Below are 13,129 nucleotides of genomic sequence, written 5' to 3' on the forward strand. Positions count from 1 at the left end.
CACACTGGAGGTTTTCATGACCAGGGCAGAGGGTTTCACTGCTTCATAGTTTGTTACACCAGATGTGAAATCACACTGGGTTGAATCTGCCCCACTACTGCCAGAAATRTTTTTTATCTGTTTTTTTTCCCACAATGATGAGACCCCATAGGGAACAAGCAGCACATTCTGTGTTTGCTGTGCTGCCCAGCACATTAAGCCAAGGCCATAATGAGCCTCCCCTTCCAAAGGGTAGGAAAATTGCCCTAGAGCATTTCAACACAGGTATGCATTTCCCTGGACTAAGACRAGGCTTAGTCTGCTGGCTTATGTTCTGCCTGGATGCTAGCTAGGCACCACAGTGACAGCCAGGAATTACAAATCACTGCCCCGTTGTCCCTGTGCAAACACCACCGCAGTGCTGCTAATTGTCCCCGTTGCAAAGCCTTCAGGTGGCAGCTCTGGCTCACAGTGCGGGAGTTCGTTACGTTAATTATTGCTTGCCAGACGAAAAGGCATCTGCACATCTACTCCAGCCTTCCTGGAGTTCTGCGCTGCCGTCTCTTTTGCCCTCTGTGCACTTATTTGGAGGGAAATCGTTTGACTCYGATGCAGAAGAAAGAGATTGGTGTCAGAAGGGCTAGAGCAATGTCCCCACGGATCCTTATCTTTGGAGGCAGTGAACCAGAAAGTGCAAAGAAATTTCTGCTTGAATGTGGTAAATAGAAAAGGGAGGAGATTTAGCTGGTTTTTAATGTATTTCATTTTATGGCATTACTTCTYTTACAAACATGTGACCTGCAAACCCCGCAGCCTGTTGAAGACAAGCCATGAATCATTTATGATCGTTTCCTTCTGTATTCATTAAGGGATTTGATAAGGGTAGTGTTGTAAGCCTTAATTGTATTGACATCCCCCCGCCTCAGAAATTCAGGAGGGCGAGTTGGAAAATAAGAAAAAAAAAAAAAGTCCTAAATCTATGACTAGCAAACAAAGCTTCTTTTGACATTTTGCTCTTGCTGGAGAGATGAAAGAAAAATGTGGTTGTTTCTCTTTCCTTCTGATTGCATATTGATAAAATGTATCTTGCCTGACTTCAGCCTTTAGCTCTGCACAGTTCCCACTGAACTAAATGGCATTTATTAGCCCAGCAGTGCCCTTGAGTCCCGTAGTGCCTCTACCACCCAGCTTTGATGGCTCTTGGTGAGCTAAGGCACGTGCAGGGTGTTCTTCCCAGGGTTCGAGGCACTGGAGCAAGACGGGATGGATAGCCAAGGACAGGGCTTCAGATTTACCTCTTTTTAATGGGTACCAGCTTAATTATAATAGCCAAGAAGACAGAGGTAAATAAGAAAGTAATTAGAACCATAATTTGAGGATCTTTGGTGAGGCAGAAACACAGATCACTTCTTTATTCTTCTCAAAAGGGACATAACTTGTTAGTAATTTTGTGGCAGTGACTTTTATGGGAGAGATTTGGAAGAAGAGATAGAAAACACACAAGCATAAGGAAGGCTCTCCTTTGCTGATAATGTGCATCAGAGCTGGCCTGTTTTTGAAATCTTTTCCAAACCACCTCAAATGTGCACTTAATTATTTGACCATTCGAAAATTGAGGGTTGCTCCTGGGTAAATCATCATTGTAGAGTGCTGGTGTTGTGGACCCCGGGTCTAGTTTTCTCTGACCCCCTGTGCTCCTTTGCAGAATCTCAGCGGCTGTTCGTGCCTCAGCTCGCTCCCAGCTGAAAACGCAACGGTCGTTCCTGGAAAATGCCCCAGTCCCGGCTGCGAAGAAGCCTTCCTGACATTCCTCTGTGTGATGTGTGTTTGCAGCATGATCGGGGCCATGGCGCAGACGCCGTCGGTTATCATACTCATCAGGTAAGGGCAGTGCGTGGAGGAGCTGATGCACTTGTAGGCGCTGCAGGGTGGTGGGAAGACTCCTCACTGATGGTACAAGGGAGGCCAAGATGCCACGCAGGGCATGGGGTGCTGTCTGGAGCTGTGGAGAGCCAGCATCTCACATAACATTCCTTCATCCATCATTTTGGGCTGCACTGGCTGTCTCCAGATAGTTCACTTTGGCTTGGGCGAAAGCTCTGTCCCATAGAAAAGCAGGAGAAAAAGGAAGGAAGGAAGACGGACAGACTATGGCAAAGGCTAGTTTTGGTCAGTACAGCCTTGGCTCTGTTCTTGGCTTCTCTCACTCTGGACTTAGCCCAAGAAATGGAGAACATGAAGGTATGAAGGACATCTCTGTGTTGAGCCAAAATGAATAAGTGGACAAGAGTAGCTTATTCAAATGGGTGACCTTGTGTTATTTCCAGAAACATAGAACTTCACCCTATGAATTGCAGGTAGTGTATGTGTGTGCGTGTGTGTGTGTGTGTGTGTGTATATATATATATATATATATGTGTATAATCTCAGGTTTATTCAGAATTACTTTTTTGTCCAGGCTGTCATTTACTGAGGATAATAACCAGAGGCACAAATAGCAGATCCATTCTGCAGCCTGGAAGATTCCAATAAAATTAAATCAATAAGGTCTGTATTAGATGCACTCCTAAATGCATCTTGGACAGAGCAGCTCTATGAGGCTATGTCTCCCTGCAGGACATAAAATGAGATATTCCACCTGCTAGTTCATTTCTCTCTTTGTATCTACAGTTGCTAAAGGGGAATCAGATTTATAATGTTAAATATTGTGGCAAACATTTTGAGGTTCAAAGGGCTTTTTGTGCAAGGAAATTGCAAGCACCTGTAGGATCCTGAATGGTCTCATCTTAGTGTATGACTTCAAATGAGATCAGCCTGTCACCAGCCAGGAAGGAGAATACAAGTAGAGGAAAAAGGGAAGGAAACACTAAAAATGCTCAGCTCACAGCTGTGTAAAATAAACATTTCCTACATTGAAATTTATAACTTCCCTCTCCTTAGAATCATAGATAGCAATTAAAACTCACAGGGAAGAGCTGTTTGTCATCTATCACCTCATGTTCTTCAAACAACCACCATTCCTTCTGATTCCTTCACTCCTCACACTATTGTAGAAAGTATTCTGAATGAAGTCTTTAACCATTGGAATATTTTTCCAAGGATAGTTACTTCATGGTATAAAATTTTTCTACAGCACATGGGTGTCTACCTGAAAACCTTGCTTCAATTCAACCACAAGTCACAGGCTACCTTCAGGAACCACACTATGATGTTATATGGCCTGTGTAATGTCTGAGATTAGGACAAGTGGTTAAAATAGTTTCTCTTAACTTAAAAGTGATTACTCTTTTTGACAGTTTTATCAGCATTGTCTGATTCCCCTTCAGTTTTTTATAATGGAGACCACCACTTCCAGCATGGGTGTCATTCACCTTGCTGAGTACAGCACCCCTGTAAAGACTTAGTGGAAAAAGCAACTGACGCCTTGCGGTTTCTGTGTGCTGTACCCGCTGCCCTGCTTTCCCAGCCCTTATATATTGGGGGCCCTAAAAGGCTATTAAAGACTTCAGACCAAAATAATGATTTTTGAAATGCCAAAGACTTTACAGACCCTACCCAAGAGGGTACCCCTACCCAATTTAGCCAATAACATCTTTGAGCTAGGTAAATCCGAAAGCCATTAATGATTTTTATGCACCTTTGAAGGCTCATGCTAATGAAGTAGAGTGGGTTCTGTTCATAGCAAAAGGCAAAGCAGCCATTGCCTTCCCCGTGTAACACAAATTCAGATGCTCCCCGGTCTCCTGAAACTATTCTGCACAAACCCATCCTCTCTAGGAGGCTTGATTTAATAGACTGACTGAATCTCATGGTCCACCGTCCTCCTTCCCCTCTCTTATTTCCATTAGTCTGAGAAGTCTCACAGCGAAAGATTTCTCTCCCATCACATCACAGCATCTGGAATCTTGCAAGTATTGGATGGAATTTGTAAATGATGATTTACTGAGTTGGGAATTTGATCTTTACCCTTCCAGTGGAAAGATTAAATGCAGTTATTAATGACTCCACTGAATTCATAAACCTATCCCATGGCCAAAGTTGCAATTACTTTTGGGGCTGTAGGCAGTTTAGGCAAAGGGAGGAGAAAAATCCCATTAATGACTTCTTGAGGAGGTTATGATGGCATCCTGACTGACAGTGAGGAATCACCAAGGGATGTGTTAATCAAAGCAGAGCACCAAGAATCGATTCACTCTACCTCTCTTCTCCCTACAGAACCGTGAGCCCTGAACTCAAGTCTTATGCTCTGGGGGTACTTTTCCTACTCCTGCGTTTACTAGGTAGGTGCAGAAATYTCATGTCCTTCCTTTCTTTCCCTTCAGAACGCTGTATTTTTAGTGTATGTCTACCTGTGAATATTGTTTTCTGCTCCATGCAAACCTGCTCTACCTTCTGTGACACRCGGTAGCTCTTACGAGGGGGTCAGACCAACAGCATCTGAGATTTCCCTTTGAACATTATCAGATCAAAGCTCCCAAAGGGAAAAAAAAGGCACGCTCACAGGGAAAGAAGGGCACGTGTTTTTCCTGCCATTTGAATTGGCAATGAAAAAAAAAAAGTGCTGGTCCATGAGAAGTTACCATTTATGCCACACAACCAGTTACTGTCCTATAGTTATTATTGACATGTCAGCAATTTGTAAAATTGCTCTTTGATTGTGGATTGCTGAAGGAGAGGACTGCATATTTTCTCCTTCATTTGAGGGACAGGGTCAAGTGTATTTGATGGGGTTCATCCCTTCTGGTCTCTCAGGAGTGAAAACTATGAAATGAAGCAAACTGAGTCCTTGTGCTCTCAATTAATATCCCATTAAATGCATTTGGCCATTCCTCAGGTTCAGTATATATTTCTCGTATCTGAATAAAAAGGAAGACATTCGGCACCTGCCTGCTGCTCACCTAGTTATTTCAGTCATTCCTCTGGGGAATGACATGTCCACATGGTCCCACTCCAGTTTACATTAAAGTCAAACGGATTATTTTAATAAAGTAGCTGCATTCGTACCAAAAGCTCAATATAAGCAAGCAGTCTTATCCAAAGTCTGGATGACTCTAGGGGAGGCTTCTGGCTTGACTTTAGTTAGCTCTAGATCAAGCCTTGCAAAGACAGCGTTTTCTTTTGCTGTCCGTGCCACTCTTAGATTTTTGCCTGTCTTCAGCTGGCTGAATGYGGTGTCAGCAGGCAAGTGTGTAAGAAGAATAGCTCTGGGGTCCTGTTCCCACAAGGAAATTACTTAAGGGTAAAGTTCTTCCCTATTTTCTCTTTTCCCTTTGAAAGAGGAAAGCGCAGGAGATGGCAGCATCTTGAATTCCACTGTAACTAGGCTCTGGCAGGTTGAATAGACCTCTTTTTTGASAGTAAAGAAGCCATAATAAGGATTTAGGCTGAAGCTTTTATATGTTGCCCTGTCACTAGAGAATTCCCATGAAATAAGAGAATATATCCCGGAGCGTATCAGCAAAGTAGCTAAAACACATAGAAAATTAAGAGAAAGGTACTATTCAGTGTAAGCACAGGTATCCAAACTTTGCCCTTAATGATCTGAAGATTGAGATCAGCTTTACTGATTTATTTTGAAAGCTTTTGAGATCACCTTTAAGCTTTGGCTTAAGAAGAGTGATAATAGCTGCTTCTTGAACCAAAGGAGAGTATTAAAAATAGGAAGTATGAGACCCAGAGGTGCAGTTATAGCTAATGGTTTTCAGTAAGACAGAGACAGCTTTTGGGGGGATATASACCTGTAATTTATAGCTTCTGCTTATAGCTTTGTATAGTTTCTGCAGTGAAATACATATACATATATAGCAGGATTTTTTGCAACATTTTGCAATAAGAGGTAAAGCATAATTGAATCTTTTTAACATTCTCTATATACTAACATGAAACAAAACTGAATTCTGGTATCTCCCTGGATCTATTATCTCATTCCATAGGAATTCTAGTGCAAGAGAGTAACATAATAGTATCTCCATATAAGTGTTACTGCAGTTTCTCAGAGAGGAATATAAAGCAGCACTGTTAGAGACTAAGGGTTTTGAAGGCAGCAACTGCTGTGCAGGAGGCATCGGTATGGCCATTCTTTTCCTGTAACAGCTCATGCCTACATAGAAAGCCATGGCTTAAAAGATCAGAAGGCAGAAATTTCTGTCTGTCTGCACCCAGCATACGGGCAGGTTCTGAGCTGGATAGGAAATGTGCAGGTCAAGCCCATCTGAAAGGAAAAAAAGAGAGAAAAAAAAAAAGATTTTGCAATCAGTGGAAGCAGTACAAGACCTTGATAACTCCATCCAGACTGTATCAGGAATTGTCAGCATTGACAGATCATGTCTGGAATGTCAAAGGGTTTTATACATCTTAGAGGAATCTGGATACTTGCTTTCCCAGGTAGTGTTTACAGTGCATGCTAGAATATGCTTTGCTTTACCCGTGGAGGTCCCCTGCTTTCTCCTACAAACCCTCCTTCCTTTGCCTCTCTTCTCTCAACATCTCTGTCTAAGGAACTTCCCAATCTCCAGTGCCAGCAGCCCCACAGCTCTGAGGTTTAAGAGGCTCTATCTCGGTAGAGTCACTCCGGTGAATCTCTTGCTCATTCCCATGATGAAAAAGAGCTTTAAAGCTGGTTGCTGAAGAGAAGTTTTTCATGTATTTTTCTTTACAGTCTCCACATCTATGCCTGTATCCACATAGGTGTGTGGCTTTGAAGGTCAGCGAGACAGGTCTTTCCTCAAGTCTTATGAGAGCAACTGCCGGTTTCTGTGCAGAAGAATCCCACCTGGGCCTTTCATGGCAATGCTCAGATTACCACAGGCTCTGCTACTTTTATGCCTGGTGTATCAGTTTAAGCTGGATTCCTTTTCATCACTTCTGTGAGCATGGAGGTGATCTCTTCAAGTGATCCTGTGTGCCACAGACATGAAAAATTATGGGGTCTGCATAGCCTTGAATTGACCCAAACCTGATGCATTTGTCAACAGCAAYCCAAAATGTAGATATCAAGTTATCTTGAGAACCTAGGAAACCAGGTGAAACTAGCAGATGTGGGTGATGGCTGTCTCTGGAGTTCAGCCTGTGCGTTTCAGAAGTGTTATATCAACTCCTCTCAATGTGATATTAAGCAGGATTCCAAAACTCAAAACAATGGTCCAAATGCAGCCTCCTTTTAGAGCAGAAAGCAAAAAGCTCATGGTTCCTCCACCCCTTCCACATCTAGCTGTTACCTCCTTAGGGGAACATCCAGAGCCAGTACAGCACTGATCATACAAACTGGATCCCTTCCTGACTCCTGTATCAGCAGCACAATCTGTTTACTTGCTTCTGGCAAGAGCCCACCGCATTTTTAAATCCCAGAATGACTTTGCAGTTGTCTGCAGGTTTAAAAAAAATGCACACTTTTAACTTGGAAACAGACCCAGCTCAGTCTGGAAACTCAGTGACTCTTCTTTGCAGGTGACCTTGGTTCTCTTCAGGGTGAAACATCTTGATTTTCAGAAAATCCTGATATGGAACTGGGGATCTCTGTCTATCCCTGCTAAATGATAAAGAACGAAGGAGAAAAACATTGTCTTTATTGGTTAAATGAGATCAGAACAACTGCTTTAAGATTGTAGCCTGCTTGCAATCTACAATTGATAAATGTTCATCTGCAGTTAACTGCAATGATTGTGAGGGAATCCTGCTGCAATATTTCATTTAATGCCACARTAAAGGTTTCACTTCCTTTCAGCCTTTATCTTTGGCTTATATTGGAGATTGTTGGGTTTTTTTTCTCAGGTCCTGMGAAAGGGTTTTCCTGTGTCAGGGAAAACTAGATCTCAATGCCACAGCACATTTCATACTCTCAAATGGAGCCCTCTGGCATCATCATACAAGTGAACACCTCAGAAGACAGAGTAGGGAGTATCTAACCAGAAGGGAAGCTGCAAGGCTCTCCTCCCTCATTTCCACTCACCCTTCCACCCAGTCTCACAAGATAAACCAGAAACTTAATAAAAGGCACTTAAACTAGAATAAAATCCTCCCTGCATTTGTGATATAGGGAGGAATCACTTACATAAATGTGGAGTCCAAGCTAAAAATTCACATAGTCCATATCCACAAACTTTATTTAGGTTGATTTAAAGCATAAAAAATTAGAGAGTATCCCAGGCTCCATCTGGGACCATTAACCTTGATAAAGTACCCTCTCTTTTCATTCACTGCAATCACGTCCCCTCTCGTTTTATCATAAAGATCATAAAAGCACAATTTGTCTCTCTTATCTTGACAGGTTTTATCCCACCTCCGCTGATCTTTGGGGCTGGAATTGATTCCACGTGTCTGTTCTGGAGCACGTTTTGTGGCGAGCAAGGAGCCTGTGCGCTGTATGACAATGTGGTCTATAGATACCTGTATGTTAGTATCGCTATAGCCCTGAAGTCTTTTGCATTCATCTTGTATACCACCACCTGGCAATGCTTGAGGAAAAACTATAAAAGATACATCAAGAACCACGAAGGTGGTCTCAGCACTAGTGAGTTTTTTGCCTCTACTCTCACCCTAGACAATCTGGGGCGGGACTCGGTGCCCCAAAATCAGTCGCACAGGACAAAATTTATCTATAACCTTGAAGATCATGAGTGGTGTGAAAATATGGAGTCTGTTTTATAGTGACTATGGATGGATGAACTATGTTAATAATGTAAGGGTCCTTTTTTTTAAAAAAAAAAAAAAAGAGCGAGAATGAAGAAATATAATTGCAAAACAACAGCAACACAGGAAACTTTGGTCTTTTTCTCAAAATCAGATCCATCCGGGATTCAGAACAACCTCCTCTTTCAGTGGGATCACTTTTGAAACCCTGTGGGGGTGATGGAGAAAATGCAACGCTGATGTGGCTGGCTCCCAGCCCATCTGGTGATAGTGCAAGGCTTCCAAGCCAGAAGCAGATGGAGAGCATCAGGAGCTGCAGAGGTTGATGGAGAGCTCACCGCATGGACAGGCTTGGCCATGAGGCACGCAGGAGGAAGAAGATGAAGGCAATGGCAGAATAGGTGTTAGCGTGTCCTGGGGATGCGTGTGGCCCCGTTAATTCTGCAGTACRGGCTAACGGGTTAGCTGGTCTGGGCGCTGCTCAAGCCCAACGCGCTCTCCTGGTGACCGCAAYGAGGGAACGGTGCAAGAGTTGTTCAACCAGCCAGGAGTGAAACACCTTGAAAGCCACTGAGAAGCCTCCAGGCAGCGATCAGTGAGGTCCAAGTTCACAAATTCCTTCCAGCCAAGGCATCTTCACAGATCGCAGCTTCGTGGTTGTCTGTGAATAGCTGTGCTCAGATCTTTTAGACCCAGTAAAGACATGTCAAGACATTTGCTCACACTTGCCAAACGTGCTGTCATTTTAAAGGGGGATGAATTCCAAATATTTGTCTGTATAGTCCTCCAGTAAGATTTTTTTTAATGATTTTCAAGTTTATGTTAACCCTTAAATCGCTGACACTTTTCCAGAGGGAGGATTTATTTATGCTAGTTTGGGAAGGAGTCCTGTTTAATTCACCCAAACATAACGTGACTCAAGGGGTTTGTTTAATCCTCTGCGTTTTTTATCCATACGCCTTCATTCTAATATGCTACCAAGCCAATGAGGACACATACTATGTTTTTAAAAAAGCGAGCAAATGCACTGTGTCTCTATAAAAAATAATTGCCAGTTGGAGAATTATAGATAATATGATGATTTACATAATATAGTTTTTTTCATATTATATGTGACTCAGTAAATACATATATATATATGGAGAGACTGTTCATGTTCTCTTCAGTTTTTAAAGATATATATATATAATTTGCAATCTAGAAATTATGTGGTGGATGTCTTCTTTAAAATAAGTGTGTGTGTGTGTGTGTGTGTGTGTGTACGCGTGCGTGTGTACAAATGAAGGGAATGCTGCCCTTAAACCTGCAACTCACAACTGGTATTTTTTCACCTGAGAAATTCCTCTAACTTCAACAGAAGCCTGATTAAAAAAAAAAGTAGTAGATAATATTTCCATCTAGAGGCCATGTTGTGCCCTAGGATCTGCAGATAAYGCTTCCATGGAAGATTGGATTTTAGGTGCAAAGGTGGGTCAGCATTGAGCACCTCCGAAACTCCTTCGAATCCTCAAGATGCTCCTACACAGAGGTGGACTTGGCTTTGCCTTTGCAATTGCTGTCCTAACCCATGCTGCCAAAATCAAGGGGAAACTTTTATCTGATTTCAAGAAGCATTTGGCTCAACTTTATATTGCTAGTATATTTTTTTCTTTTCTGAAAAATTCCCTTGGTAAGCAATACAGAGTTTTTGCAGTTGATGAGTTTTCCCCAGTCAGAAATGGAAAGCAGACTCATTTCCAATGGAGTAAATGTCAGAAGGGGTTTAAGGGTTAGCATCATTAATCAGAAAGCTCCTTATTTTCTTTGTATTTTGAAGCTGTTGTGAACTTGCAGGCATTTGGAGACATAAGCTGATATGTCAAACCAAATGCTGGATCTCACTCCCATGCAGCTGGTGGAGTCACTGATCTTCCCAACGTCATGGTCCATTGCTGGCAGTGGACACACTGCACTTGGCACAATTACAGTGGRTTGATAACTTGCCACTCATGTTCAATACCTTTTTAGCAAAAATTTGCTCTTATCTTGACATTTAAATATGCGGGGGAGGGAACCAAACTGCTTCCAGCCATTGGACTTTACCTGTATGTTTAATTTATGAACACGATTAAACGTTCAGCAACAATAAGGGCAAAAAAGGTACRTGAAATAAACTCCACTGTGCCAAATACTCGACGAATATTGAAAGTGTAGAGGTTTGGTTGTTCGTTTGTTGAATGTTAAGAATCATTTGGTTAAGGAAAGAGTTAAAAAAAAAAATAAAGCTATGCAGTGCCATTGTTATGCTGGAGGTAAATGAGACTTTTTAGGCCATTAGATTGGTTTATTTTATAGAGATACTGCATCCACAAAACAATGAATTTAGGCACAGGGTGCATAACTGTCTCATAAAATATGTATAATTGTCAAGTATAAGCCTTGGAAATCATTCTGTACAGTTTTCTTAATTTTGAAAATTTATTACTTAGACTACTGTTTTTTCAGATGTTAGTTCATAACTTTGTACTACACACACACACCTTGAGGAAGAACACAAATGTCACAGAACAGAACCGCCTGATTGCTTGAATTTCCGTAACCCCTTTCACAACTTCATTTTTTCATCTCTGAAAGTCCAAGGTGAATGAGAATAACATGCTGACACGATGCCAAACAAACCCCAAATRTTCAAGAACTGCAGTTTGTCAGTACAGTCACAAATCTCCCTTAACCAGATTTATAGCAACCAGATTCTAAAGCACTTCATACATTCATTTTACTTTTTGATTTTATTTAATATGTTCTTTTGGTATGTGTGGGAGATGCAGATACATGGGATTACTTTCATTATTTTTATGCTGTTTATGAGAACGTACACAATTGTTTTATTTCTTGCAATAATTGACCTTTGAAAAGCTCTCCCCTTTCCTGCTTTTTTTTTAATTAATATTTTTATTTTTAAGGATGTATCAGAAACCTGCCTCATGAAGAGCTTTACTATCAGAACTTTCATACAGATTCGAACTARATTTTATTTCAACAAAACACGCGAACAAAAATCTTCATCCATCTCAACAGGCTCTTTGTTTTTCTCAATTCCAAATCACTTTCAGCCCAATTCCAAATCAATTCCAACCCATTTTTTTGCTGTAGAAAAATGAGTGGCGGGTCACAGACATCCCGCTGCTTCCCAAAATGCAAACGGGCCTTAGCCTATAAGCACTTCGCTTCCATCCCGCAACTGCCTTAACCATGCAGGAGGCTTAATAGCAAGAATGCAGTTACGAAAAGATCCATTCCTGGAAGCAGAAATAGCGGCATTGTCCGTGTAGTTGAGATCCAACATTGGAAGGTTTCCTCAGTCTTTGGGGGCTCGGAGGTTCCAGGTCCTGTTGCGGTCTCGGGAGAAATGGARTTTTGACATATCTGAGCACTGTGGTCTCTGCATGGCTGTCTGCTAAGGAATGGGATGTTGGAGATTAAAACTGCTTGAGCTTTAGCAGATGCTAAGGGACTGTCCAGTTGCCTTGCATGACTTCAGCTTGGGGTTTCCTTTCTCTTGTACAGATATACCCTAGGGGTAGCCCCAAATGGGAGCAGAAGGAAACTCCAATCTMAAATTGGTGCAAATGACACCAGAATCAGTCATTGTTGTAGGGGGTTGTTTTATTTTGTTATACATGCTCCTTAAATAGAAAATGCATTTTCAGAACTTTTTATATGCATTTAAGTCATACATCTTTCTGTCTTTGTTCAGATCATCTTGGATGTATTGTGGAACTGAAAAGTCTGTCACTTGAATTACCTAGACAAACCCCCCATTCCTTAGGAATTAAACTAGAAGGGCTTCACGCTGCCAGAAACCTGGAACACTACTCAGTGCTGCCATTACAAATCTGAAATGGGTCTCACCTTGCTGGGAAGGTGAAAAAGGAAAGATGCATAAAGAAATTAGCTTCAATTAGCTGAGCTAGCAATGCTTCAGGACGCTTCAAAATTGAACTGATGAGCTGTAGACACTGGAAAAGTGATTGGAGTATTTCCAAATGGCTGAGATGCATTGACTGTTTCTTTTTTTAACAAAAAAAAAAAAAAATGGGAGAGACGGGGGAAGTTTTTCATTCCCTCCAATCCCCATCAGAGTTCAAAACCATCTCAACCGGTTTTCACTCATCAAAGTGGTGCTGGAGGCAATGCACTTCAGGTTCACCTTTGTCCATCAGTTGGCTGAATGTTTTCCAATGAATTTCCAATGAATGAGGTCCTGGGAGACAGAAAGGTGACTGACAGCAAACCCAGAGTCAACCTCAGGGTTCCCAGCACTGTGAAGCTTTAGGCCCAGAGATAGGCAAGGCTTTTGCTGCTGTGTGAGGGGGTTTCTCACAGCTGGGTATGTTGGACTTGGCATTTTCTGTGATTATAACAATCTTGGTGTGTTTATTCTTGTCATATGATACGGGGAGTGGCTGGTATTAAAGACATATGCAAATATTTCACTAGACTGGTGTGATAATAGCTYTGTCCTTTTATCTGCAGCTTTTTC

At 41.8% G+C, this 13,129-nt stretch overlaps 1 protein-coding gene across 1 annotated transcript in view; it reads left to right on the top strand.

Annotated features, from left to right (window-relative positions):
* Positions 1-8,673, top strand: part of SLCO3A1 (solute carrier organic anion transporter family member 3A1) — a 119,779-nt gene extending 111,106 nt beyond the window's left edge. Inside the window, exons 8-10 of the mRNA XM_026040612.1 lie at positions 1,685-1,860; positions 4,195-4,259; positions 8,246-8,673. Coding sequence (XP_025896397.1) covers positions 1,685-1,860; positions 4,195-4,259; positions 8,246-8,625 — 621 coding nt within the window. The 3' untranslated portion in view covers positions 8,626-8,673. The remainder of the gene's footprint in view (positions 1-1,684; positions 1,861-4,194; positions 4,260-8,245) is intronic.
* The last annotated feature ends 4,456 nt before the right edge of the window (positions 8,674-13,129 follow it).

The sequence above is a fragment of the Nothoprocta perdicaria genome, unplaced genomic scaffold (genome assembly GCF_003342845.1).
Source record: "Nothoprocta perdicaria isolate Ctin4 unplaced genomic scaffold, notPer1 scaffold_26, whole genome shotgun sequence".
NCBI lineage: Eukaryota > Metazoa > Chordata > Aves > Tinamiformes > Tinamidae > Nothoprocta > Nothoprocta perdicaria.